The following is a 23,888-nucleotide window of genomic DNA, read 5'->3' as shown; positions in this document are numbered from 1 at the left end:
ACAAATATAAACCCTTTGAATTGATTGTTTAATTTCTAAAAAATTGCTATCAATTTCCATTAAAGCCACAAATGTATTTGATTTGTGACACAGTAACCATTTGTCATATATTGTTACAAAGGTAAACAAACACACAAAATTTAACCAAGTTTTGTGTGTTAACAGGAGCTTCGTTCCACAGCTTTAAAAATGTTTCTTTTCTTGAATTGAATCTGAAATTAATTTTCTTCTGTCCTTCCTTCTTCCTCCCCTCCCCCTTTTTTTTCTAGCCCAAATGCTATGGACAGATCCTGTTAACAGAGGTGTTTAAACATTTAAATTTGATTGAATCAGATTACTTTGGATTGGAATTCCAGAATGTCCAGTCTTATTGGGTATGTAAAGAACAAAATTGTTTATTTTTGGAAAAATGTTGGAATACTGTTATACGGGGGTGAAATGCATATGACATTAAATGGTATATACTTGCTGTTGATAAGGTTCCTGCCAGCTACCTTGTATTTATTTTATTTTATTTTAAAAAACATTTATTTATTTAATAATAATAAACATTTTTATTTAAAGTTTTGAGTTCCAAATTTTATCCCTCCTTCTGTCCCAGAGGGGGAGTAAGCAGATATAGGTTATACATGTGCAATTATGTAAGACATTACCGTATTAGTCATTTTGTAAGAAAACTTGAATAACAGGAAAAAATGAAAGAAAATGAAAAATAGCATGCTTCAGTCTGTTCAGTCAGCATCAGTTCTTTCTTTGGAGGTGGATAGTATGCTTCATCATTAGTCCTTCGATCATATTGCTAAGAATAGTTAAGTCACTTACATTTCTTTATCAAACAATATTGCTGCCGCTGTGCACATTCTGGTTCTTTCTGCTCACTTCACCATACATCAGTTCATATAAGTCTTTCTAGGCCTTTCTGAAATTATCCTGTTTGTCATTTCTTTTTTTTTTTCAATCTTGAAACTATTTTATTATTTTACCGTAACATGTAAAGATAGTTTTCAACATTTGTTTTTATAAGATTTTGAGTTCCAAATTTTTCTCCCACCCTCTCCCCTTCCCAAGACAGAAAACATTCTAATATAGGTTATATATGTACAATCACATTAAACATCTTTCTGCATTAGTCATGTTGTGAAAGAAGAATCAGAACAAAAGGGAAAAACCTCAGAAAAGAAAAAAACAAGAACAACAAAAAGTAGAAACAGTATGGTTCAATCTGCATTCAGATTCCACAGGTTTTTTTTCTGGATGTGGAGAGCATTTTCCATCATGAGTCCTTTGGCATTGTCTTGGATCATTGTATTGCTGAAAAGAGCTAAGTATATCACAGTTGATCATGTTGCTTTTACTGTGCACAATGTATTACTGATTCTGCTCACTTCACTCAGCATCAGTCTGCTTAAGTCTTTCCAGGTTTTTCTGAAATTTGTCTGCTCATCATTTCTTACAACCTGTTTGTCATTTCTTGTAGCACAATAATATTCCATCACCATCATATACCCCAGCTTGTTTAGCCATTCCCTAGTTGATGTGTATTCCTTTGATTTCTAATTCTTAGCCACCACCAAAAGAGCTACTAGAAATTTGTATTTATTTAAAAAAATATATTTTAAACCCTTTTTTTGGGGGGGGTGTTTGTGGGGCAATGGGGGTGAAGTGACTTGCCCAGGGTCACACAGCTAGTAAGTGTTAAGTGTCTGAGGCCGGATTTGAACTCAGGTCCTCCTGACTCCAGGGTTGGTGCTCTATCCACTGCGCCACCTAGCTGCCCCTGAATAATCTTGCATGAACTGATGCTGAGTGAGAGGAGCAGAACCAGGAGAACATTGTGCACAGTATCATCAACATTATGTGTTGATCAACTGTGATGGATTTGTTTCTTCTTAGCAATACAATGGTCCAAGATAGTTCCAAAGGACTCATGATGGAAAAGGCTCTCCAAATACAGAAAATAAGAACTGTGGAATATAGATGCAGATTGAACCATACTATTTCTTTTGTTTTTTGATGCTGTTGTTTTTCTTTTTCTTTTTCTTTTTTTTTTGGTGGGGCTATGGGGGTTAAGTGGCTTTCCCAAGGTCACACAGCTAGTCAGGTATCTGAGGCCGGATTTGAACTCAGGTCTTCCTGAATCCAGGGCCGGTGCTCTATCCACTGCACCACCTAGCTGCCCCTTGTTTTTCTATTTTGAGGTTTTTCCTTTTTGCTCTGATTATTCTCTTATAACATGACTAATGCAGAAATATGTTTAATGTTATTGTACATATATAACCTATGTCAGATCACTTGCTGTCTTGGGGAGGGAGGGAGGGAGAAAAATTTGAAACTAGAAATTTTATAAAAACAAATGTTGAAAACTATCTCTACATGTAACTAGAAAATAATAAAATACTTTTATAATTTAAAAAAATAGAATGTTCTACAAGAATGGCAGGATCCTTTCGGTTTTTTGTTCAGTTAACAGATACGTATTCAGAGTCTGACATGTGAAAACGCAGTCAGAGAGTTTGGGGGATACAAAAATCCTTAAGGATCTTATAATCTAGTGGGAAAGAATTTTAGAGTTAGGAGAACTTCATAAGTCGTGCCTGCACCCGAGCAAGTGTGTTCTCTACACTTTCCCTGAAGAGAAATGCTTCCCCCTCCTTCCCAGCTGGACTTGGCTGAAAATACCTCCAGTGAGGAGAAACCTGCTCCCTCCCGAGGCAAGAAGTCACCCAGCGCACTCCTGGCGTGCTCTGGTTAGGAGAACGATGTCTTTACATTAAATCTATTGGGCATGTTCAAAAGATTTTAAATTATGTAATAAAAAAGTCATCTTCCTTTTTTTTCTGTTGTCATAGAATCTGACTTTTTAAAAAAGAAATATTTTTACCATTTGTTTTTCTTCTGGATTGTGAATAATATCAGCATTTTTCAGTGTGTCTGCTGAATGGACATGCTAAAAGGAAGCATTGTATAGAATGAGTTTACTTTTCTTTTTTTCATTCCCTTTAGATTTGGCTTGAACCGATGAAACCCATCATTAAACAAATACGAAGTAAGTCCATTTTTGTCCTTTGAAAAGCTTTTGATTTTTTGATGATTCTTAGTTTTTGGAATTGCTTGAGTATAGTTTGATCATCAAGGGACAGTATCAACATGAATAAAACAGCAGTTGATAAAGTAATTTCTGTTTGTTTTGGGGTTAGAAGACAATTTGCAACAGATTTACCTTTTGTTTCTGTTTTTCTTTTGCCACTATTGAAATGAATGTATCATAAGCACATACCAAGTGCTTTTATGTGTTGGAGGTACAGAGAATAAGGTAGAGAGCCCATGGACATTTAAAATTCCATTGATGATTGGTAGCAGATAATCAATAAATTACTGTCCTTATATTGGCCTTTTTTTTTTTTTTTTTAGTGAGGCAGTTGGGGTTAAGTGACTTGCCCAGGGTCACACAGCTAGTAAGTGTCAAGTGTCTGAGGCCAGATTTGAACTCAGGTCCTCCTGACTCCAGGGCCGGTGCTCTATCCACTGTGCCACCTAGCTGCCCCTTATTGTCCTCTCTTTCTTTTTTAGGCTTTCCTTCTTTGTATAACTAGTTTTAGCTTATTCGACAATCACATTATCTTAAAGGTTTTAAATAGCTTGAAGTAGTTTAGTTGCAGTAGTAATAACAACATTGTACCTTTAAGTTTTTAATGATTGGGTTTGTGAAAGGGTGTTTCTTCCTGTTGTTTGTAGATTATAAAAATTATGACACTTTTCCTTTTTCTGTTGAAATTCTACTTGTTACAGTCATAGTAGGGAATCAAGCACAATAATAATGTCTATTAGATCAGACATAGTGGTAGGATCCTATAAATGAATCATAGGATTATCACAAATATAAAAGGGCTCATTGGCCAGTCAGTTATGTTACTTGGTTTTGGAAAGCTTGATAACGATGGAGGAACCCATTTCAATTTAAACTTCCTAGATGTGTAGGAATAAATGGGTCAGAGGCATTTTTTTTCCCCGTATTTTTATTGATGATCTAACTATTCAAGGCATCCTGGTATGGTGTCTGTAAGCCCAGTTTGTGCACCAGAAAACCTTAACTTGAGACCTGACTTGGACACTTATGAGCTGCTCTAGGATCCTGAGGAAGATAGTAGTATACTTCCCAGAGCAGTGTGTGTCATCAGGGATTATGGCCTGGCCTGGGAGGCAGAAGACCTGTACCCTAGCCCCATCTCAGGCACTTAGTAACTGAGTGAACAGGGCAAGAAAAGTCACTTCCTAGTGACCCAGGAAAATGCTGTAAGTTTGTGTGGCACTGACTGATGAGTTGTGGCTCACTCATCTGGACCAATAGAGAATGCTTGTGATGGTTTTTTGTTCAGTTATATCCGACTCTTGATGACCCTGTTTGGAGTTTTCTTGGCAAGGATACTGCAGTGGTTTGCCATTTCCATCTCCAGCTCATGTTACAGATGAGAAACTGAGGCAAACAGGATTAAATGACTTGCTCAGGGTCATACTTCTGGGGAAGTGTCTGAGGTCAGATCTGAACTTGGGAAGAACTCTGTCCACTCTGCCACGTGGCTGCATTAGGATTTCCTCACACTGATGAAAGGATTTTCTCACATTGATGTCCGTCCCTGCCCTTTCTTGCCCCCTTTTCCCCCCAAAAAAGCCCTAAAAAAGCACCAGGCCTCATATAATGCTGTTCAAGGAAAGTAGTTAATATCTTATTTAAAATGAAAATATTTTTACATTGTTTCCAAAATTTCAAGTTAAACGTGTTATTTCTATGTCTATAGAAAGTAACTTTGTGGTGTTTTAAAATATTTTTGTCATAGGACCAAAGAACACAGTTCTTCGGCTAGCTGTCAAATTTTTCCCACCTGACCCTGGACAGTTGCAAGAAGAGTACACAAGGTAAAGAAGCTATAACTTAACACATTTTAAAATGAAAACAAGTTCTGGGAGCAGAATTAGTCATTGGGACTCATTAGAAAGGCAGTTATCTAAGACTTTGAACCAAGGATTTGTGACGCAAATGTCTACTCAAGTAAAATGAAATTGTTTAGACAATGAGATGGTTTTTTTTTGCGCTAATATATTGATTAAGATCATTTTTACAGGATGTTTGTAATTGGAAAAATTAGTAGATCTTTGCACAGAGCTTTCAGATATGCCTGATAGATATGTCTTATTTTTATAGAAAGATGCTCTTAAAATTTAAAAGGAAAGAGGAACCTTGGCCAGAGAAAGAATCACAATCCCTGGGTTTTCTTTTCAGCCTGTTCCTGCCTCATAGTGGACTCCTTAGAGGTCGTGTCTCTTCCCTGGGTCTCAGTTTTCTACCTAATCTTTGAAACAAAAGGATTGATCTAAAAAAATCCATCTGGCCCCTTCATTGCACTGTGGAGGCTGTTTGAAAAGACCCAACAGAAGTTGTCTGTGGTCCTTTTGTGTAGCTTCTCTTACATTAGATAACGTGATTTATGGTCATGCAAAACCTAACTGTAAAGAACCCAGGTACAGTAACCCTGATTAACAAGGTGGCCAGTGCATATTGCTCATTAGAGAAATTATATTTTAAAATATAGGATTAGATCTTTATAGAATTGACATTAAAATAGTTGGTATTAAATTGCCTTGGAAAATAAATTTTAATAAGAATTTCAGTCAGGTGATGTGGATCTCTTTTAGACTAACAGGGTTAGGCGTCAGAGAACAGGCCTATAACATCACAGTTTGGGTTGCCTTCCTCCCACGTGGTCATGGTTATTTTAGTGTTTTCTGTCACTGGGAACACCCCTTAGGACATTACAATATGTATGAAAGACTCAGCATGGTACAGTGAGAAAAGTACTAACTCCCAGGCCCACATCTATCAGCCTATTTACCCAAACTTTGCCATCCTGAAATAAGGAGAGGTTTAGAATTGGTCTGCATAATGTTGAAAAAAAAAATTAAAGGGTTTTAAGAAGCAGCTTGCTTTCTCAAGATACTAACCCCCATTAAAGTGATTTAAGGTGATTGAAATGTGTAACATTTAGAGGTAAACCTTGTTCTGGGGACTCAGTGTAAAATGTGTGTTTGACTAAGATGAAGATTGTAACCCTGAATTTATTGCCTAGAAGAGTGTACAGCTGTGGACTTGCTGGAAGGGGCAGCAGATGATGTTGGGAGACAGACACCCCCCCCCTTCTCTGCTACCATAGGGCTCTCTGGGGGAGGGGCAGCTATTAGCCACACTTGAGACAGAGAATCTGATGAAGATGCTGCGGATGGTATCACTGCTGTCCAGTTAGTGACCAGGGCTTGGGCAACTTTGCTTGATATTGCCACCACTACGGGTGCACGTTTTTATGTGTAACAGATGTCCACATTCGTTTCTAAACCAGCCCCCCTGAAAAACAGTGCCACGTCTGAGTGTGCGTGGAAGCCAGCAAGCCTGGTTGTTTGGCCAAAGCGACTTGTCCTGGCCAAGTTTATTCCCAGTTTTCCTCTGATTAGTAGGTGCTTGTGTGTGGCATTCACTCTCTGGGGCCCTCAGTGACAGCTCATTTCCTTCAAAGTCGTGTGCCACGCCCACTGCTGAAGGCCCTTCCTTACTGTCACTGCCCAGGAGCAGTGGGTGCCTTGCCTTCAGATGAGAGTCAAAGCTCGTATCCATAAGTAACTCTGAAAATCCTCTTTCTTTAGATATTTGTTTGCCCTCCAAATCAAGAGAGACTTAGCAGAGAAGCGACTCCCCTGCAGTGACAACACGGCCGCCCTCCTCACTTCTCATCTCTTGCAGTGTTAGTATCTCTCTCACCACCAGTTTTGTGAATGACTGGATCCAAGCCCATGGAGTCTCCTGGGCATGTCTATACCCAGAAAGCACCAGGGTGCATAGGGCATGTATAGAATGATGTCATGCTGCTGTTTGGCTTAGAGTTATTGCAGTGGAACTGTCTGGGGAAGAGTGTTTGGGAGCTGACGGAAACTCTCGGGTGCCCTCAGCTCCACAGGGCTTGATTTCTATTCAAACTGGGCATGTGCCTCATAAAAATCAGGTCAGGCCCAAAGAGGTAACAGATTCTGAAAGAGATGGCCCTGCCTGCTAGAGCTTTGGTCACCTCCAGTGATTTCAGTGAAGCAAAGCACAATAAACCCAAGGTGCAGAGGGAAGCAGTGTTGCTTCAAGTCCTGATGCAAGTAGAAACCAGACCTTCATGAGAAATAACAGGCATGTCCAAATCACATCTGGTTGTAAATATAACAGGGAGCAGGGGGATGAGGGAAGATGGTACGGGACTCTGAAAAGTAGAGAAACAATTGAAAATTGTCTATTAGGATAATCCAGTTTTAAAAGAGTGATAAAGATATAAATCTGAGGTTCTAAATTTGAAAGCAAAAAGGGAGGTTGTCAAAAGTTCGAGAAGTTTTTGGGAAAGAGCTAGGTAAACCCAAGGTGAACCGTTCAGTTGTCCTCCCTTGTTGCCCACCACCATGTACTGCAAAGACTCTTGGATGCCATCCGTACTTTGGTGAGGAGTTGGCAGAGGCTTGCCGTCATTCTGGGTTGGGAAGCACAGCTGAAGCTGACCAGACACAAGCAGAAGAAATCTGTGCTAGGACGCTCCCCCCCAACACACCCACACACCCCTCAACATTGAGAACCTGCTGTGTGCGGGGCCCTGGGATGACAAACATAAAAATGAATGAGTCGCTGCCCTTCCATAGCTTGCATTCTATTGGGAGGATAAGACATGTATATAGAAATGGAACAACAAAGTAAATGTGAAAGAATTCCAGTGGGAGGGTGGGCAGAGCTCAGTGAAGGTTCTGTTGACTTAGAGAAGTGTCCTGTATTTCAGACTCGTTGCCAAGACAGGCTCCCCTTGCCTCTGTGCTGTGGTGAAATGAAGCAGCTCTGACTTTCTGAAGGGTTTTTTGGCAAACTGGGCTTTGGGGACAGGGGAAGTGATGTGTTGGCTGGTTTGTCTGGTTGTTTGCTATGTGTCTGTGTGATTCATGGAAGGCTTCTCATCCTCTATTTGGCATTCATCTCATCTGTTGGGTTTTTTCTGACTTCCCAGTTTACTGTTTTTTAAAAAAAACTTAAGCAAGGTCTTTTGTTGGTTTTACTCCAGCTGAGATAGGGGACTACGAAGAAAATGCAGATCGAGAGCATCTTAAAATCAATAACTATGTACCGAACCAAGAACAAATTCAAGAGAAGATCATAGAACACCATCGAGAACACAGGTAAGCAACATCACTGTTACCTCTATTCACTAACCAGAGTGGGGCGGGGGGACTGCTGGAATGGAGGAGGGTGGTTTGTTCACACAGTCGTGATCTGTATTGGAGCCTTTGCTTTTTTTGGTCTCAAAGTGAGGGTTCAATGCAGGGGGCAGAGCAGGAGGTGAAGAATCACTGTTGTCATTTATTAAGCACCTCCTGTATGCCAGGCACTGGCATAAGGCATGAGACAGGACAGTCTCTGCCCTCAAGGGGTGTGAGGAGGTGAGAGCTTTAGGCTGATTTCATCATCTTGCACAGTGTTGAGTTCTTGGGGACACAGATTGTATTTGGCACTGCAGGAGGAGAGGCAGCAGGCCTTCGGAGGTGGTGGGATTGCTCAGTGTCCAAAGCCGGTATAAAAATCACCTGTGCTAAATGGACGTTTGGAGCCACTCTTGACGTGTCCATAAGTTGAGTCAGTGGAAATGTTTAAGCATTTTGGGGTAATGATGCCCTCTCTTCAGTTGTGAGCACAGCAGTGTAGTGGAGGATAAATGTAGAAATGAAAAAAAAACATTAATGAAGCCCTTCTGAAGTGCCAGCCAGTCTCTGCTCTGAAAGAGATCCCTCTCTAATTGGGAGGGACAGCGCTGAGTGTTCAGCTGTAGGCTAATAGACCCCAAAGTCCTCAGGTGCGTGGCTAAGCAGGGCTCCTTGGGGTCCATCTGGGAGGCCACATGGCTTGGCTGGGTGTCTTGGAGGGTCAGGGTGACCCTTGACAATAAGACCTGGCCATTCTCTTCACTGGAATGACTGCACACCTCAGTAGTGTCGCTCCATCTCTCTCCTCCCCACCTTGGGGTGGGGTCTGGGGCCCCAGGAGCTAAAGGTCAGTTTGTATAAAGGTGAAGTAGCACCCTGTCTTGTCTTTGAAGCTTTTGGTTTCAGTAGTCTAACATTAGCAGTAGAGGGAGGGCACCAGAGAAAAAGTGTGAGGGGTTAGAAATAGGATGTGCCTAAAAGGTTAGGGCTGGGTACAGCCACCCTGAGTACAGAGGGACCCTGCGGAGTTGGGGGGGGGGCGCGGCGTGACTAGTGTCACGCAAGCAGACTTCATTGGCTCAGATGGTAAAACAAAGTTGTCTTTTGGGGTGCAGGCCCCTCTGGAGGCTGCAGTGGCGAAATAAGATTCACCTCTGGGAAAGCAGAAGGAACAGGATAGAAATACAAGGTGGCAGAAATATAAGATTTGTGTTTATTTGGGATAAGGAGAGAGGAAGGGAGCAGTGGTTATTTTTTTTTTTTTTTAGTGAGGCAATTGGGGTTAAGTGACTTGCCTAGGGTCACACAGCTAGTAAGTATTAAGTGTCTGAGGCCGGATTTGAACTCAGGTACTCCTGACTCCAGGGCCGGTGCTCTATCCACTGCGCCATCTAGCTGCCCCTGTGGTTCTTTTTCAAGAAGAGTCTTTTGTTAGGATCAAATCCATTTTATAACAGCTTTCTGTGCTATTTGAGACTGTGAACATTTTAAATGTATTCCATGCTAGAGTATCACCCTTTGTACCCAGATTGTGCCAGCCACTTCTCAGGCTTCTCTTGTTTTTAATCCTACTTCGAAGACCTTAACTTTGCCAGTCAGGCAGCGCCCCATTGATTCTCTTAGAAAGGCACATGCAAACCTGGGTGGGTGTATATGTTATATTTTTAGCTTTCTCATCAGGGTTTATGGTTTCTCTTTTATAAGAAAATGTCATCCTTATTTTGTAGAGTCTCATTTCTGATGTTTCTTGAAGTTTTCCACTTGGTTTCTCCTTTGTCAGTCAAGACAGCCTGTAGCTGGTTCTTGGTGTTAAAGGGCATTTTCTTTGGTTGCACCAGGCTTAGCTGAATCCTCAAGATTATAGAATCAACTTTCCACCCACACCATTTAACATAATAACACTTCTCCAGCTTTTGGCTGACCACGAGCCGGTGAAGATGGTTAATAATAGAGAACGAAATGGGCTCATGTGCCCTATGTTGTTTGCAGGTTGTCTCCCCCATTAGGCTGGGAGCTTTTTTGGGGTATCCCCAGCACTTAGCCCAGCCCCTGACACATAGTAGGCACTTCATAAATGTATTGACTGAGGAGTGATTGGAGGTAATTGAGTAGAGGGAAGGCAGTGACATTCAGGAGAACCAGGAAAGACTCTTCATGGAAGGTGGCATTTTAGCTGGAAAGGAAGCCAGGAGGGGGAGGGGAAGAGGGAGAAGCATTCCCAGTGGACAGAATGGACGCTGAGGATGTCCAGGGGCCAGTGTCCAGTAGTGCTGAGGACGTGGGAGGGAGGGAGGTGTGAGGGCTCTGAAGGCTGGACAGAGGGAGCATTTTGTGTTTGATCCTGGAGGTGAGTAGAGCCCAGAGTCTACAGAGCAGGGGAGCAACCCAGTCAGACCCTTCATGGAGTTGGTTTCTGTTCATTACTGGTGCCAGACAAACAGCACCCCAGGGTGGGGTTCAGTGCTTGGCCCACACTTGGCTCTCCGGTGTGACGTAGCATCAATGGGGGAAATACAACTCCACTTATTTTTAGAAGGCAGCCTGACTCCTAGAAAGATTACCAGACACTTAATCCATTCTTAGTGAGCTTCTTAGGCAAGGTGACGCCTCCCTGTTGTTGGAACATTGCCTCACGTTCTGTCTGAGCTCTTCTGCACATGGTAGCTGGATATAGCTTTGCCAGTCATCTACAAACCTCCTGAATATTCCGGGACTCCACAGATGACATTCACCAAGCAAGACATTTCCTGTAGAGTGGAAGGTCATTTAGATCATTGTCATCAGCTAGGCTTCCTGCTGATCTAGTCAGTCTGTAGCTAGGTGCATAAACAGAAGACCATGGTATTTCTTCACCATTTATTAGGAATAGGTTATTTTTAATGTTGTACTAAAAACTGTTCTCATGTTATTTTTCCTTTAAAGGGGCCAAACACCCGCTGAGTCAGATTTCCAGGTACTTGAAATTGCTAGGAAGTTAGACATGTATGGGATCAAGTTTCACCTGGCCTCTGATCGAGAGGGGACCAAAATTCACCTTGCTGTTTCTCACATGGGTGTACTCGTATTCCAGGTGGGTTTCATAGGGGGAGGGGTGTTCAGTGCCTTAAAAAAACCTTGTTATCTTCAAGTTTGATTCATTTCTGTGTCCCATAGTTATCATGTTTTGTTTAGGTTTGTAAAAATTGGGTCGAAATTCATATAATTTGAGTCGAAATCAACTGGTCCTGGTAATAAATGTCAGCAAGCATTTAGTAAGTATTTATACCTGGTGGGCCTCAGTTCTGATTTGGAGGAGCAAGAGAAACGGTGTCTACTGTCTTCTATCTGATGGCTCTTCAGCTGCTGATAGCAGCTATCAAGATTGCTCTGATAAGGAAGTCAAAGCCATCTGTAGTCATATGAAATCTCTAAACCACTATTGATCAGAGAAATGAAAATTAAAACAGCTCTGAGGTATCACCTCACACATATCAGAATGGTAAACATAGCAAAAGAGGAAACTAATGTATGTTGAAGGGGATGTGGGAAAGCTGGGACTCTCATTCACTGTTGGTGGAGTTGTGAATAAATCCATCTATTCTGGAGAGCAATTTGGAACTATACCCAAAGGGCTATCAAACTGTGCATACCCTTAGATCTGCCAATATCGCTGCTAGGTTTATATCCCAAAGACATCCCCAAAAAGAGAAAAAGATCTAGTTGTACAAAAATATAGCAGCTCTTTTTGTGGTAGCTAAGAATTGGAAATCAAAGGAATACCCATCAATTGGGGAACGGCTAAACAACTGTGGTATATGATGGTGATGGAATATTATTATGCTATTAGAAATGGCAAGCAGGATGATTTCAGAAAGGCCTGGAAAGACTTGTATGAACTGATGTCTAGTGAAGTGAACATTGTACACAGAGACAGCAATATTGCTTGAGGAAGAACTGTGAATGACTAAACTATTCTCAGCAATGCAGTGATCCAAGACAATCCCAAAGGACTATGGATGAAACATAGTATCCACCTCCAAAGAAAGAAGAGATATTGATGGAACACAGACTAAATAAAGCAGGCTATTTTTCACTTTTTTTTCATTTTTTCCTTTTATTCAAGTTTTCTTATACAAAATGACTAATATGGTCATGTTTTACATAATTGCACATGTATAACATATGTGTTTGCTTACTACCTCAGGAAGGGAGGAGGGAAGGAGAGATAAAATTTGGAACTCAAAACTTTAAATAAAAATGTTTCTTATTTAAAAAAAAAAAAGGATTGGCAGTAGATAGAGCACCGGCCTTGGAGTCAGGAGGACCTGAGTTCCAATCCAGCTTCAGACACTTGATACTTACTAGCTGTGTGACCCTGGGCAAGTCACTTAACCCCAATTGCCTCACCTCCTCCCCCCCCAAAAAAAGGATTGCTCTGAGCTAAGTGGGCCTAGCTTCTTTAGCCATTTCTTGAGTGACATCATTCCTGGCTTTTCATCTTTGTCATCACTTCGTTCTTGATTTGTCAGTGTCCCCTGTAAAAAGTCGTGCCTGTTTCAGCTCAGGGTTGTAGGTGTTTCTTGGCCAGTTGTGCATTTTGGTCCTCTGCTTTTCAAGGTGACCTTCTTCTACATCATGTAGGACTGTAACTCTCTGGGATCTGTCAGTCAGGCACAAGATTGTGTCAGCGTTTTAAAGGCATTTTATTGAGGTCACCTCAAATCCGTGGTCTTTTTCATATGAACGACTCCCCCATACTTATGTAATAGATTATTTGAGCCTACATTTGGGGACTTTATGTTTATCCTGATTAAATTTCGTCTTGTAGGTTTGGGCCTAAGGCTCAGCCTGTCAGAATCAGTTTGTGTGCTGAAGTTAACGTGTCTATTTCATTATATTTTTAACCAAACCACGTTGTTCTTTCTTCCTGATGGTGGTATTGTTGAGCTGTACTTGAACAACCTGAGCTTTGTTTGTCATGCTCATCTCCCACTTACGCAGTCCTGTTTAGCCCCATGAGCATAGTATTGGATGCAACATCGTAGTGGTCATCAGTCACTTCATTGGAAAACCACAACTTTTCCTTGACTCTAAAAGCTACAACTATATTGATTGGTTAAAACATGGTTACTTAAACCCAAATATCTCCCCTTGCCCATTCTCTTTCCCCCATAAAGCCCTCCTGATTTATTTTAGTACTTAATCACTCCCTCCTCAAAGGGTCCACCTTCGATGCATGTATTAAGTGTTTTGTTTGTTGTTACCCTTGCCTTAGTGTTAGCCTCATCTTCCCCATTTTCTGAACAGACCAGCCTTTTCTTAATCCAGCTACTGCTTCCACCTGCTTTTCATCTCTTTATAGTAACTATTCTATTTGTATACAGAGCCTTATCAAAAGATTTGAATTACAAGGGAAAAGATCTTGCACACAGAATTAGGCAGTTGAAGTTTAAAAGAAAAATCTGTGATTTGGTACATTTTGTATCTATTACCTATCTAGTTTGTAAAATTATGTCAGTCATTGGCATTTGATGTTGTGTGCATGGGGGGGAGGTTAGGGTAAGTGCTTATATAATGAGAAATGTGTTCAATATTTTGTTTTTTTTTAAATGTAGGGGAACACCAAAATTAACACCTTCAATTGGTCCAAAGTCCGTAAACTGAGCTTTAAGAGGAAAAGGTTTCTTATTAAACTTCACCCAGAAGTTCATGTAAGTGTTAACACCATATAACCCTTTTTTCCCACTGCTCTCTTTAAAAACCCAGAAACATTTCTTTTGCTGGAATCTATTTTTCAAAAAATGAGTGTCATGTAAAAATCTACATGCCTGATAATATGGTATACTTTTAGTATAAGACAGATATTCATCCAGAATCATGTAGAAACTTAGACTCAAAGGGATTATGGTCATTCCCTAGTCTAATTCCTCAGTTTGCACATGAGGAGATTGACATGTGGGGGTTCAGTGACTTGACCAAGATTGCACCCAGAGTCAAGGGCCAGAATGGTCTGAAAAGTCTTTTTGAAGGTAGATCTTTATTGTCTATTGAAGGGGACTTGTGGGCAAGCAAGCACTTTGTTCATTTTTCAGACACAAATCAAAGGACTTAACAGCAGTCAGGCTTCACTTTTCAAAGGGCATTAGACTGGCAGCCCTGCTCTTTAGAGGAAAATCACACACTTAAAAGGGCTCCCTGAAGTACAGTGTCTGTGTGAGTGCTCCAGACCCATCATCAAGAGCAGTCAACCAACCAATCAAGAGCTACCGGCCGATACTTGGACTGATGGTCTTCGGATAATGTCGTGGAGGGATTTCTGGTGGTCTCATCCCTGAGGACTGGCCTTTAGAACAGGGAGACAGGAGATTAGTAAAAGGCAAGGGTGGGGTAGCTAGATGGCACAGTGGATAGAGCACCGGCCCTGGAGTCAGGAGTACCTGAGTTCAAATCCGGCCTCGGACACTTAACACTTACTAGCTGTGTGACCCTGGGCAAGTCACTTAACCCCAATTGTCTCACTAAAAAACAAACAAACAAACAAACAAACAAAAGGCAAGGGCAAGGTTTATCTAGACATGTCTTTTGCTTTCGGTATGAGCCAACATCAAAAGTACCTTTGCTCATTTAACCCCTTAGGAGAGCCACAAGAGCATGAGGATTACAGAGAAATAAAAAGACGAGCAAACGTTGTTTTTCTCACTAAGTCAAAAACGAAACAAGGGGACTGTTTTTCTTAGGGCTGTTGCCATAGTCAAGAGAGAACAAGGAGAAATTAATTTATATAAAAATGCATTATATTTTGGAGTCATATTTCTATTTGCATATAGCAAAGCTAGCTTTGGGATCAGCATGGAGATTTTCAAAGGAGGCATTTGGTTATTTCTCACTTTTATCATCCCTTGTGTTTTGGTTTGTCTTTTGAAGTTACTTTACTGTGTGTTTAAACCTTTGTTCCTTAATGAATAACCTGAGTCTCTGTGTTTTGTTTCTAGGGCCCATATCAGGATACATTGGAATTTCTCTTGGGGAGTAGAGATGAGTGTAAGAACTTCTGGAAGATTTGTGTAGAATACCATACCTTTTTCAGGCTTTTTGATCAGCCCAAGCCAAAAGCTAAAGCTGTCTTCTTCAGCCGAGGGTCTTCATTCAGATACAGGTAGAGGGTCTTACTGGTACTCTTTCCCTAAATCACTGTAAGATGATATGAGAGAGATCTTTACTGAGAGAAAGCAGTATTGCAAGATAGCCTGCATACATACGTAAGAAATGTGGCCATGTAAAATATTAGATGGTTAATCACTGTGCACTTGAGCTGAGATTTTTAAAAAATGATTTCACCAAAGTGACAGAGAGAATCAAGCTCACTCCTTGCAAGGGGAGCTGGAAGATGCCGAGAGAGCCTTGAATTGGAAACTTTGTTACTGTAACATACTTGGAATAACTCATGTTGACCATCTGAACCTTGTCCACAGTGGGAGAACCCAAAAACAACTGGTGGACTTTGTTAAAGACAGTGGGATAAAGAAAATGCCCTATGAAAGGTAAGCCCTGGGAGTTGTGTGACTGAAATGTATCGGCCCCATTCCTAAAAGTCAAAACCTAAATTCTCTGAATTTTGTACAAAAGCAGCTTCTTATTAATGAAACGAACCAGTAAATGTTTCTTAAAACACATTTTAGAGGGTTTAAAGACAGGCTGAAGTATTTCTTTTCAGATGGTAGAGCTGAGGTGCTCAGTTGGGTATAAACACCGACATTGTCATGTCCCTAAGGCACAGCTATGATTGTGTCATGGCTCTGTCTTCTGAAAATGTCCCCTTTGCTGGGCACTTCCAGGCCTCCACTGCGGGGCTCTCCAGGCCGAGCAGACTTGCTGTGGCCCACCTTGGCCTTTCCTCTTGTGTCTCTAAACCTGTGCTATCCCCATCATCTCCTTTGTCTCTGAAAACAGTAACTTAATGGCTCAGCTTGTGGGTGACTGGAATGTGCCTCCCAGTCTTAGATAGGTGTCTGATGTCTTTGCCAAGAAAACCCCAAATGGGGTCTTGAAGAATTGGACATGATTGAAACATTTGCCTGGAGACACACAGGGTCTTGCTTAATTAGTAAGTCAGTGTCTGAGACAGGATTTGAATTCAAGTCTCACCTGTCTGTTGTACCTTCTAATTGTCTGCAGGCGTTTTGTTGTTTAGTCGTGTCCGACTCTCTGTGACCCCATGTGGGGTTTTCTTGGCAGAGATCCTGGAGTAGTTTGCCATTTCCTTCTCCAGCTCATTTTACAGATGAGGAAACTGAGGCAAATAGGGTGAAGTGACTTGCCCAAGGTCACACATCTACTAAGTTTCTGAGGTCAAATTTGCATTCAGGTCTTCCTGACTCCAGCATTGTATCCACTGAGCCTCCTTGTCCATTGCCTCTTGTGCCTTGTTTTTTCTTTGGTCCTTTTTTTTTTTTTAAAGTATCATTTTTATTTTATTTTTTGGTGAGGCAATTGGGGTTAAGTGACTTGCCCAGGGTCACACAACTAGTACGCATCAAGAGTCTGAGGCCAGATTTGAACTCAGGTCCTCCTGAATTCAGGATTGGTGCTTTATCCACCGCACCACCTAGTTGCCCCTAGTATCATTTTTGATAGTCATAAGCATTGAAGCTGAGAAGTTACTTGCTATTTCCTTATGGTATTTTTCCCTTTGGTATAGTGGCTGGAGATTTGGCCTTAGAATCAGGAAGACCTGAACTCAAACCTTGTCTCTGACACATGGACCTTGTGATCCTAGACTCATTGGTGCTCCGGGAACCTCTCCACACCAGTTTTGTTTTGTTTTTAAATTAATTCCTTCTTGCATTGTTAGTTTTGTTCTCCTATGTATATATTAATGATCCAAATTTTAGTTTTCCATTTCCTACTTAGATTTCTATAGGCCTTTCATGGTTTCTGTTTGAGAAAAATAGGGAGTGTAGCATCATTTGGAATTGGGAGTTTTTCTTAATGGATAATGTTGTATGCGTTTCCTTGGGTGAAATTGGTTAGTAAGAGGAATAAGGTTCATTCTTCTAATAACTTCTTTCTTCTGCATGCAGAAGGCACAGCAAGGCTCGAATCACTGCTCGAACTTTGAATAAGGATTTGCCAAAACAGGTGAGTCTGGCTATACTTTGTACATAGCCAGGTCAGTACAGGTGTAGCTCATTTCCATTGTGCATCAATTTGTTTTTTTGTTGTTTGTTTGGTTTTTTTAGTGAGGCAGTTGGGCTTAAGTGACTTGCCCAGGGTCACACAGCTAGTTAAGTGTTAAGTGTCTGAGGCCGGATTTGAAATCAGGTACTCCTGACTCCAGGGCTGGTGCTCTATCCACTGCGCCATCTAGCTGCCTCATTGTGCATCAATTCTAAATCACTTATATTATTGGAGTAAAATTTTCACCTTTTCAAAGAGTGTTTCTGCCTTTATTTTTGGCTTGCACATGGGTTTTCTTGTCATCTCCATTCATATATTGAGACCTATCATGAAAATTTGACATTGCATTACCTCATTTTAAGTAATTGATTTTGATGTTCGTTTTGTCCAAAGATATATTTTTTGTTTGTTTTTGTTTTAGTGAGGCAATTGGGGTTAAGTGACTTGCCCAGGGTCACACAGCTAGTAAGTATTAGGTGTCTGAGGCCGGATTTGAACTCAGGTCCTCCTGACTCCAGGGCCGGTGCTCTATCCACTGCGCCACCTAGCTGCCCCGCAAAGATATTTTAAACATACTGTGGATGCTTGTGATTTAGGCCCAGTGTGTTGTAAACTGTAGTGGAAAGCAACAAACCAAACTTGAAACCAGAAGTTCTACCTCTAAATAATCGCCCTCCTATTTCTGATTTTTGATAAATTTCACCTATATGATGGGTAATTTTCTTAAAGCTTGGCAAGGAGAGGGGGCAGCTAGGTGGCGCAGTGGATAAAGCACCAGCCCTGGATTCAGGAGGACTTGAGTTCAAATCCAGTCTCAGACACTTGACACTTACTAGCTGTGTGACCCTGAGCAAGTCACTTAATCCTCATTGCCCTGAAAATAAATAAATAAATGAATGAATGAATGATACATGATCCTGAAATAGTAAAACCAGTGCAGTTAGTCTGAAGAAATGAAAATGATACCACTCAGTGTACTTATTTAATGAAAGTTCATTTGAGTATTTCAACAACCATATATGCCATGAAGAGCTTGACCAGGAGAACCTGGCTCCTTACTCCAAAGCACACGTGCTGCCTTCTGCCTGTTGTTTCCGTTGAAATGCACGATGTCGTCCCCCCCCCCCCAAGAAACAACCCCCAGATGTAGGCATTTGCCTCCGAGATCTGATAGGCTACATTTCCTGGGATCATGTCACTAGAGGTTTCTAATTGCAGGCAGAGTTTTCCTTTCCTTGGCTTGATTTGTCAGATAAAATGAAAGAATGTGACCAAAGCCTGTGTACAAACATATATTAGGTCAGCATTTCTTGCTAGTTAGTGTTTCTAATAGGAATAAAGTTGTGATAGGAAAAAAATGGATTGTGATTCTTACGTCAATGGAAGTGCTGTCTTTGATATATTTAACAAACATTTTGTTTCCTGGAGGTAAAAAATGTAATTTTACTTGTTGCTTTTTACAATTGTGATTCCTAGAGCATCTCATTTACCGAGGGCTTGAGACTTCCTGGCTCACCGTGTTCTACAAATGCCTCCTTTTATTCCGTCCCTACTTCTTCTGTGACCCCTGCTGACCTGCCCATCTGCATGGACAGCAGCAGTTCCTTCATGGCCTCCAAGGCCGTCTCCTTGAAGAGCTCGCTGGCAGAAAGGAGCAGCATGACATCAGCTGAAGAAGCTGACAAGAGAACGGTCCAACCACGTGGATCTCCAATCCTCCAGTCATTTCAAGGTGTTGGGTCTTGTCATGTTGCGAGAAATTACAGCTCCACTTGTCTGGGTGCACAGGCTAGGGATGTAGAAAGGGGACGGGGGATGACTTGTCAAAATGACAATGGTGAGGATGACTTGACCACAGGCGTCTTCATTTTCGATGCTGAGTATCAGTGTAACAAGCAGCCTGGCAGCAGGGCTGCCCCTCTGTTCACTTTGACAAACTCCCCATTGCAGGTTTCAGAAGAATTTATCGATGACGACCCAGCCGAGATCTCCTTTTTTGCTGGAGGATCTGAGGCATTTTCCTACGCCTATGGTTGTTTGGCTTTGCAGGAAGGCCTTTCATCTCAGCAGCACCCCCATTCCCCATCTTCCCCTGGCATGGGTCTTTCTCAACACCTGAGCTCAGACCAGGCCAGCCCAGACAGGTATTCTACAGAAGCAGTAGATATGAATTTGGAAGAGGATTTTGAATTTGAGGAAGGGAGTGATTTCAATGGCAATGAGCGACCATCAGACACCTCAGAGTTATTTGAGGTAAAAGCCCGAGCCAGCAGAATGCAAAGCCTTTTGAGTCCCTCGGAAACGAGTTCCCTAATAAACCATCAGTCAGAGAGCAGCTCTCTCAATGTGCCACTGAATGGGGGCTCTGCCTTGCTCACCCCCAGCTCAGCCAATCAGTCGGAAGCCAGTTCCATGGTCAATTTCCCAGCCTACTCGGTCCGCTCGGAGGGCAGCTCAGCCTTTCAGTTCTCTGACATCCTTGACCAGTTAGAGCAGCTGAGTTGTCCTCCCACCACGACCGAAGACTCCAGCACCACTGAGACAGACTCCTGGGATTCAGACACTGAGGCGCCCTTAGATGTCAGTCTATTCTTTAGCAACCCCTTTGCACAGACAAACAGTGAGAGGCTCACTTTTGATTTTCAGAATAATTTAAAGAATCTGACCCAGGAAGAGCTGACAGAAAAAATTCACATTGACCATTGATAAGCACTTTGGGAATAAACCCCCCCCCCCAAGATGTTCACAATCAGTCTTTACAATTCATTAGCAGACGTTCAAGGGGCTCAAGGGAACATGGGTTGATTTGGAGGTAGAAAATCATTTGTGTTGGTGGCTGACCGATTCATTCATTCTTTCTTCCCAGCCTCCCGGTGTGTTATTTTTATCCTGTCTTATTTGAGGAAATATGGAAGGTTTAGAACTTCTATATTAAATCCCACTGAAAAGTAAGCACTAATTATCCATATCGGTAGTAGGGTGTAGAGAACACTACATTTAGACAGTCTCTGAGAAGAGAAGTTCCCTTTGTTATTTTCTGTGGAGTCCAATACATTCTAGCGAGTCTAGTTTTTCCTTTCTCTCTGTCTCATTTGGTGGGACTAAAAATGGTGCCACAGCTGGATTTAGCCCTTGGTGTTGCCACCTCACAGTGACCTTTGAACACGGTCACTGTAGCAAACCTGCTGCAGAGCCTGTTCAGATGAGGCTTTTCCTATGGATAAATCATGAAGGACCTTTTTGATTGTCAGGCTAATGCACTGACTCTTGAATTTGCCACCCTGGATTTATGGAGTGGCACTTTGGGATGGACAAGTCTGTGTCCCAACCAATGCACAGAAGCATTTGATAACTGTCCCCCAGAGAACCCAGAGGTGCATTTTGTTGAATCATTTGAGCTGCTGCTGCAGCAGTGCAATAGAGTGCAATTGGGGGAAACCTGGAACATTTATTCAAATCGTTTTTGAAAGGTCTGCCCTCTTTGGCATTAATTAGGCCCACAAGGCAAGCAGTAGCCACCAACAAAGTGGTGCCAAGCACATCAAATGGCTTTAGCCAGAAGCATTACAGGTGCTATTCGCTGTTATCTGTTCTAGTAGCTGTCAGTAGACGTTTTCTGGGAGGTGCCTTCTGAATTGACAGTCTTGTTGTTTAGAGCCGTCAGGGAACCCCGGAAGCAGGTCACTTAGCAGTTATGCACATACTCAGGCTAAAAGAGAGAGAGTTAGTGTCCGAGAAAGCCTTCCCGTGCCCAAGGAGGCAGACCGTCCTCCAGGGTGCTTCAGGGATAGAGATGGTGCCCAGGGAGAAGTGTCTTCATAACATTTTGCTCGGGGAATTAAAATTTTAAGTTTGTCACCATTTACAATTATTGACTGACATCATTGGCACAGGGCCGACTGTTTAAACTCAAAATTATAATACTGTGGTGATTTCCTTGAAGTGTAATTTGGCCAAGAGCATCTTTGGGTAGAAATTATTCTCCCTGATAGCCGTAGTTCTTAACTTTTTTGTGTCATGGGACCCCTTGAGCTCTCTGGAGAAGCTTGTGCGCTCCTTGGCAGAATAGCATTTTTAAGTGCATAAAATAAAATACATAATTTTATTCGAATAAAATGATGTTGGAATATAGTTATCAAGATATGTTCTAAAAATTCACAGCCCCATCAAGGTGCCATAGAGTTCTGTGTGTCACACTATATTTTAGCTCCCCTTCAAAATACAAGGTGCTGGGACAGTCTCCAAGGGCACATTGCCTTCTCACTCCACATCAGTTATTTTTCATAGAAATCTTTTTTCTGGATGGAATTACTCTAGTCAAGAATTGCTTAGGTCGAACCACATATTTTCCATCCCGAACCTGTCAGAATTTTACTGGGCTGCTCACAAGGTCACGGTGTTGTTGAGTTGGCAGGGTGATGTTGTCATTCTTTCCTCTTTGTCATTTGCTTCCAGCCCATTTGGATATAGTAGGATTGACCTTGCTTAATGCCATTCCCCGTGTTGTCTGTAGAAAGAGAGCAGGAGTTTAGAGAATATAGGAAAATAAAGCTGCTGATTGTTGAGGTTTCCCTTCATCAGCATCATTGAGTTCAGAGACTCAGTCAGTGCCTTAGGTTTTGCAGTGGTTGATATATGAAGTAAGAGGTAGCTCTGCCTCCCTTTTTGTATCTCTGCACCTCTGCTCTCTAGCCTGGCCCACTTCAGTGTTTCTGACTCTCCGTGTTTGTCTGCCCCATACTCTCACCCCTGTCTTTGTCCCTCTGTGTGTCTGCTCCCTCTTTAAGGACTTTTGGCTGTGAGTTTGTGTTAGGCTCACCCAAACCTGTGGAGATGATGGGATGAATGTAGAACCTCATCTCAGCCAAGAGCTGGGGTAGGATGGTGTGAATTGTAGATTAGAGGTAAGGAATAATATCTAAGTAAAGGTTACTTCTACCACTTCACTTGTGAATATTATGTAACTCAATACCAGCTCTTTTTGTAAAGTATTTTAGGGTTAGAATAGCATCATTTTGAGCAAGTTTTTTTATACTGCTATTCTCTCTGTCATGAGGGATTTCTTATTAGTTTTCTCACTTAATGTACCATTTGATGCTGTGACTTAACTTAAAACTTCTTAGAACTTTATGTAAATAAACAACCTCTATTGCCCTACTCTTACAAGAAGAACACCCTTGTGGCTTTGGACCCTGTGTCTTCTGGGGCTGCTCTCACAATGCTGACTTTTATCGAAGGGCACATTAGACTGTTTTAGTGACTGTCAGACCTCAGCAGTCCATTGGCCATACTCAGACTGATGGAGAAGGAGGCACTGGGGAGCAGGGTGGGGGGAGGGGAGGGGACACATTGAGCTGTAGATGAAATGGGACTGTGTTGTCCTCCTGCCTGCCTGTGTTAGCAGCACAGGGAAGATGGGCTTGCATCCAGCACTGTTGGGGTCCCTCCTTTAGGTACTCAGCACAATAGGTACGTTCTGTTTTTAGAGGGCTTATCCAGAGTTATTTTTCAGTGTATAAATTGCTATTTGGAGTTTCTTCCTAAAAATGCACATTTGGACTGAATATTTGCGTGTTCAGTGTTGCCCAAAGCACGATTGCTTGGAATGTTAAATGAAAAGAAATCATAAGGGATATTGCTTCACAAACAGGGCTAATATTCTTTGGTATCACTAGTGCCTTTCACAGCTGTTTTAGACTTTTTCAAATTGCTTTTAAAAGTAGCTATGGTGCAAAATTTTAGCCAAGAGAGCTTTTGCTTAATGTTGAATGAAGGCCAAGTAAGTGCCCATCTCTCCTTGTCTTCCTCCAGACCCCTTCTTGTAACTCTGCTTTTAGGGTCTCTTGGAAAATAAGATGGTTTAATTGAGCCATACCAGACGCCTGGCCTTTCCTCGAAGGCAGAGCTGCTCTTTGCTACCCAGCTCCAGAATAGCTTACTCACGAGCCTTTGTCATTAGGTAAATCTGTGCTCTTAACCAGAGGTTGCTGTGACGTTTATTGTGTGACGCTTCTTGTGTTCTGGGGGGAGGGCAGCATCCATGGTGCGGGGCTAAGTGGAACATACAACACACACATCTAGGAGCTTTCTGCCCTCCAGGGGCTAGTATGGCCAGGACTGTGCTAGTTACTGGAACTGCTTGTCTCCACGCACCTGGCCTTCTTCCCCAAAGCACTGCAGCTAATGCCCATTAAACACTATGCCTTAGAGAGTATTTATTTTTTATTAGAGACCAAGCCAAGTTTTATATTTAGTCATCAGAAATTCAGATATTTTATGTAGTGCCAGTCATTGAACATTTTTAAGTCTCTAGAGTGGAGCTGTTAATTGTTGATTTTTTAAAAAATTGACTGCACTTGTATTATCTGTTGCAGTATATACTGTGTATTTTAGAATAATCAGTTATTCATGTACCATTTTGTATATTTCCTAGAAGTTTTTATGATTATGAAAATATGGTTGATGATCCT

General features: G+C 41.8%; 1 protein-coding gene across 2 annotated transcripts in view; it reads left to right on the top strand.

The window, feature by feature from the left end:
- Positions 1 to 23,888, top strand: part of FARP2 (FERM, ARH/RhoGEF and pleckstrin domain protein 2) — a 98,186-nt gene that overhangs the window by 36,553 nt on the left and 37,745 nt on the right. For both annotated transcript variants that reach the window (XM_043995280.1, XM_043995279.1), the window contains exons 4-14: positions 270 to 374; positions 3,004 to 3,046; positions 4,836 to 4,914; positions 6,691 to 6,788; positions 8,127 to 8,241; positions 11,185 to 11,332; positions 13,857 to 13,952; positions 15,234 to 15,397; positions 15,714 to 15,782; positions 17,322 to 17,379; positions 18,895 to 19,150. In XM_043995280.1, the coding sequence (XP_043851215.1) occupies positions 270 to 374; positions 3,004 to 3,046; positions 4,836 to 4,914; positions 6,691 to 6,788; positions 8,127 to 8,241; positions 11,185 to 11,332; positions 13,857 to 13,952; positions 15,234 to 15,397; positions 15,714 to 15,782; positions 17,322 to 17,379; positions 18,895 to 19,150 (1,231 nt within the window). The remainder of the gene's footprint in view (positions 1 to 269; positions 375 to 3,003; positions 3,047 to 4,835; positions 4,915 to 6,690; positions 6,789 to 8,126; positions 8,242 to 11,184; positions 11,333 to 13,856; positions 13,953 to 15,233; positions 15,398 to 15,713; positions 15,783 to 17,321; positions 17,380 to 18,894; positions 19,151 to 23,888) is intronic.

This window comes from Dromiciops gliroides, chromosome 3 (assembly GCF_019393635.1).
Source record: "Dromiciops gliroides isolate mDroGli1 chromosome 3, mDroGli1.pri, whole genome shotgun sequence".
Lineage (NCBI taxonomy): Eukaryota > Metazoa > Chordata > Mammalia > Microbiotheria > Microbiotheriidae > Dromiciops > Dromiciops gliroides.
The sequence above is the reverse complement of the archived record's forward strand: the minus strand, read 5'-3'. Positions and strand labels throughout refer to the sequence as shown.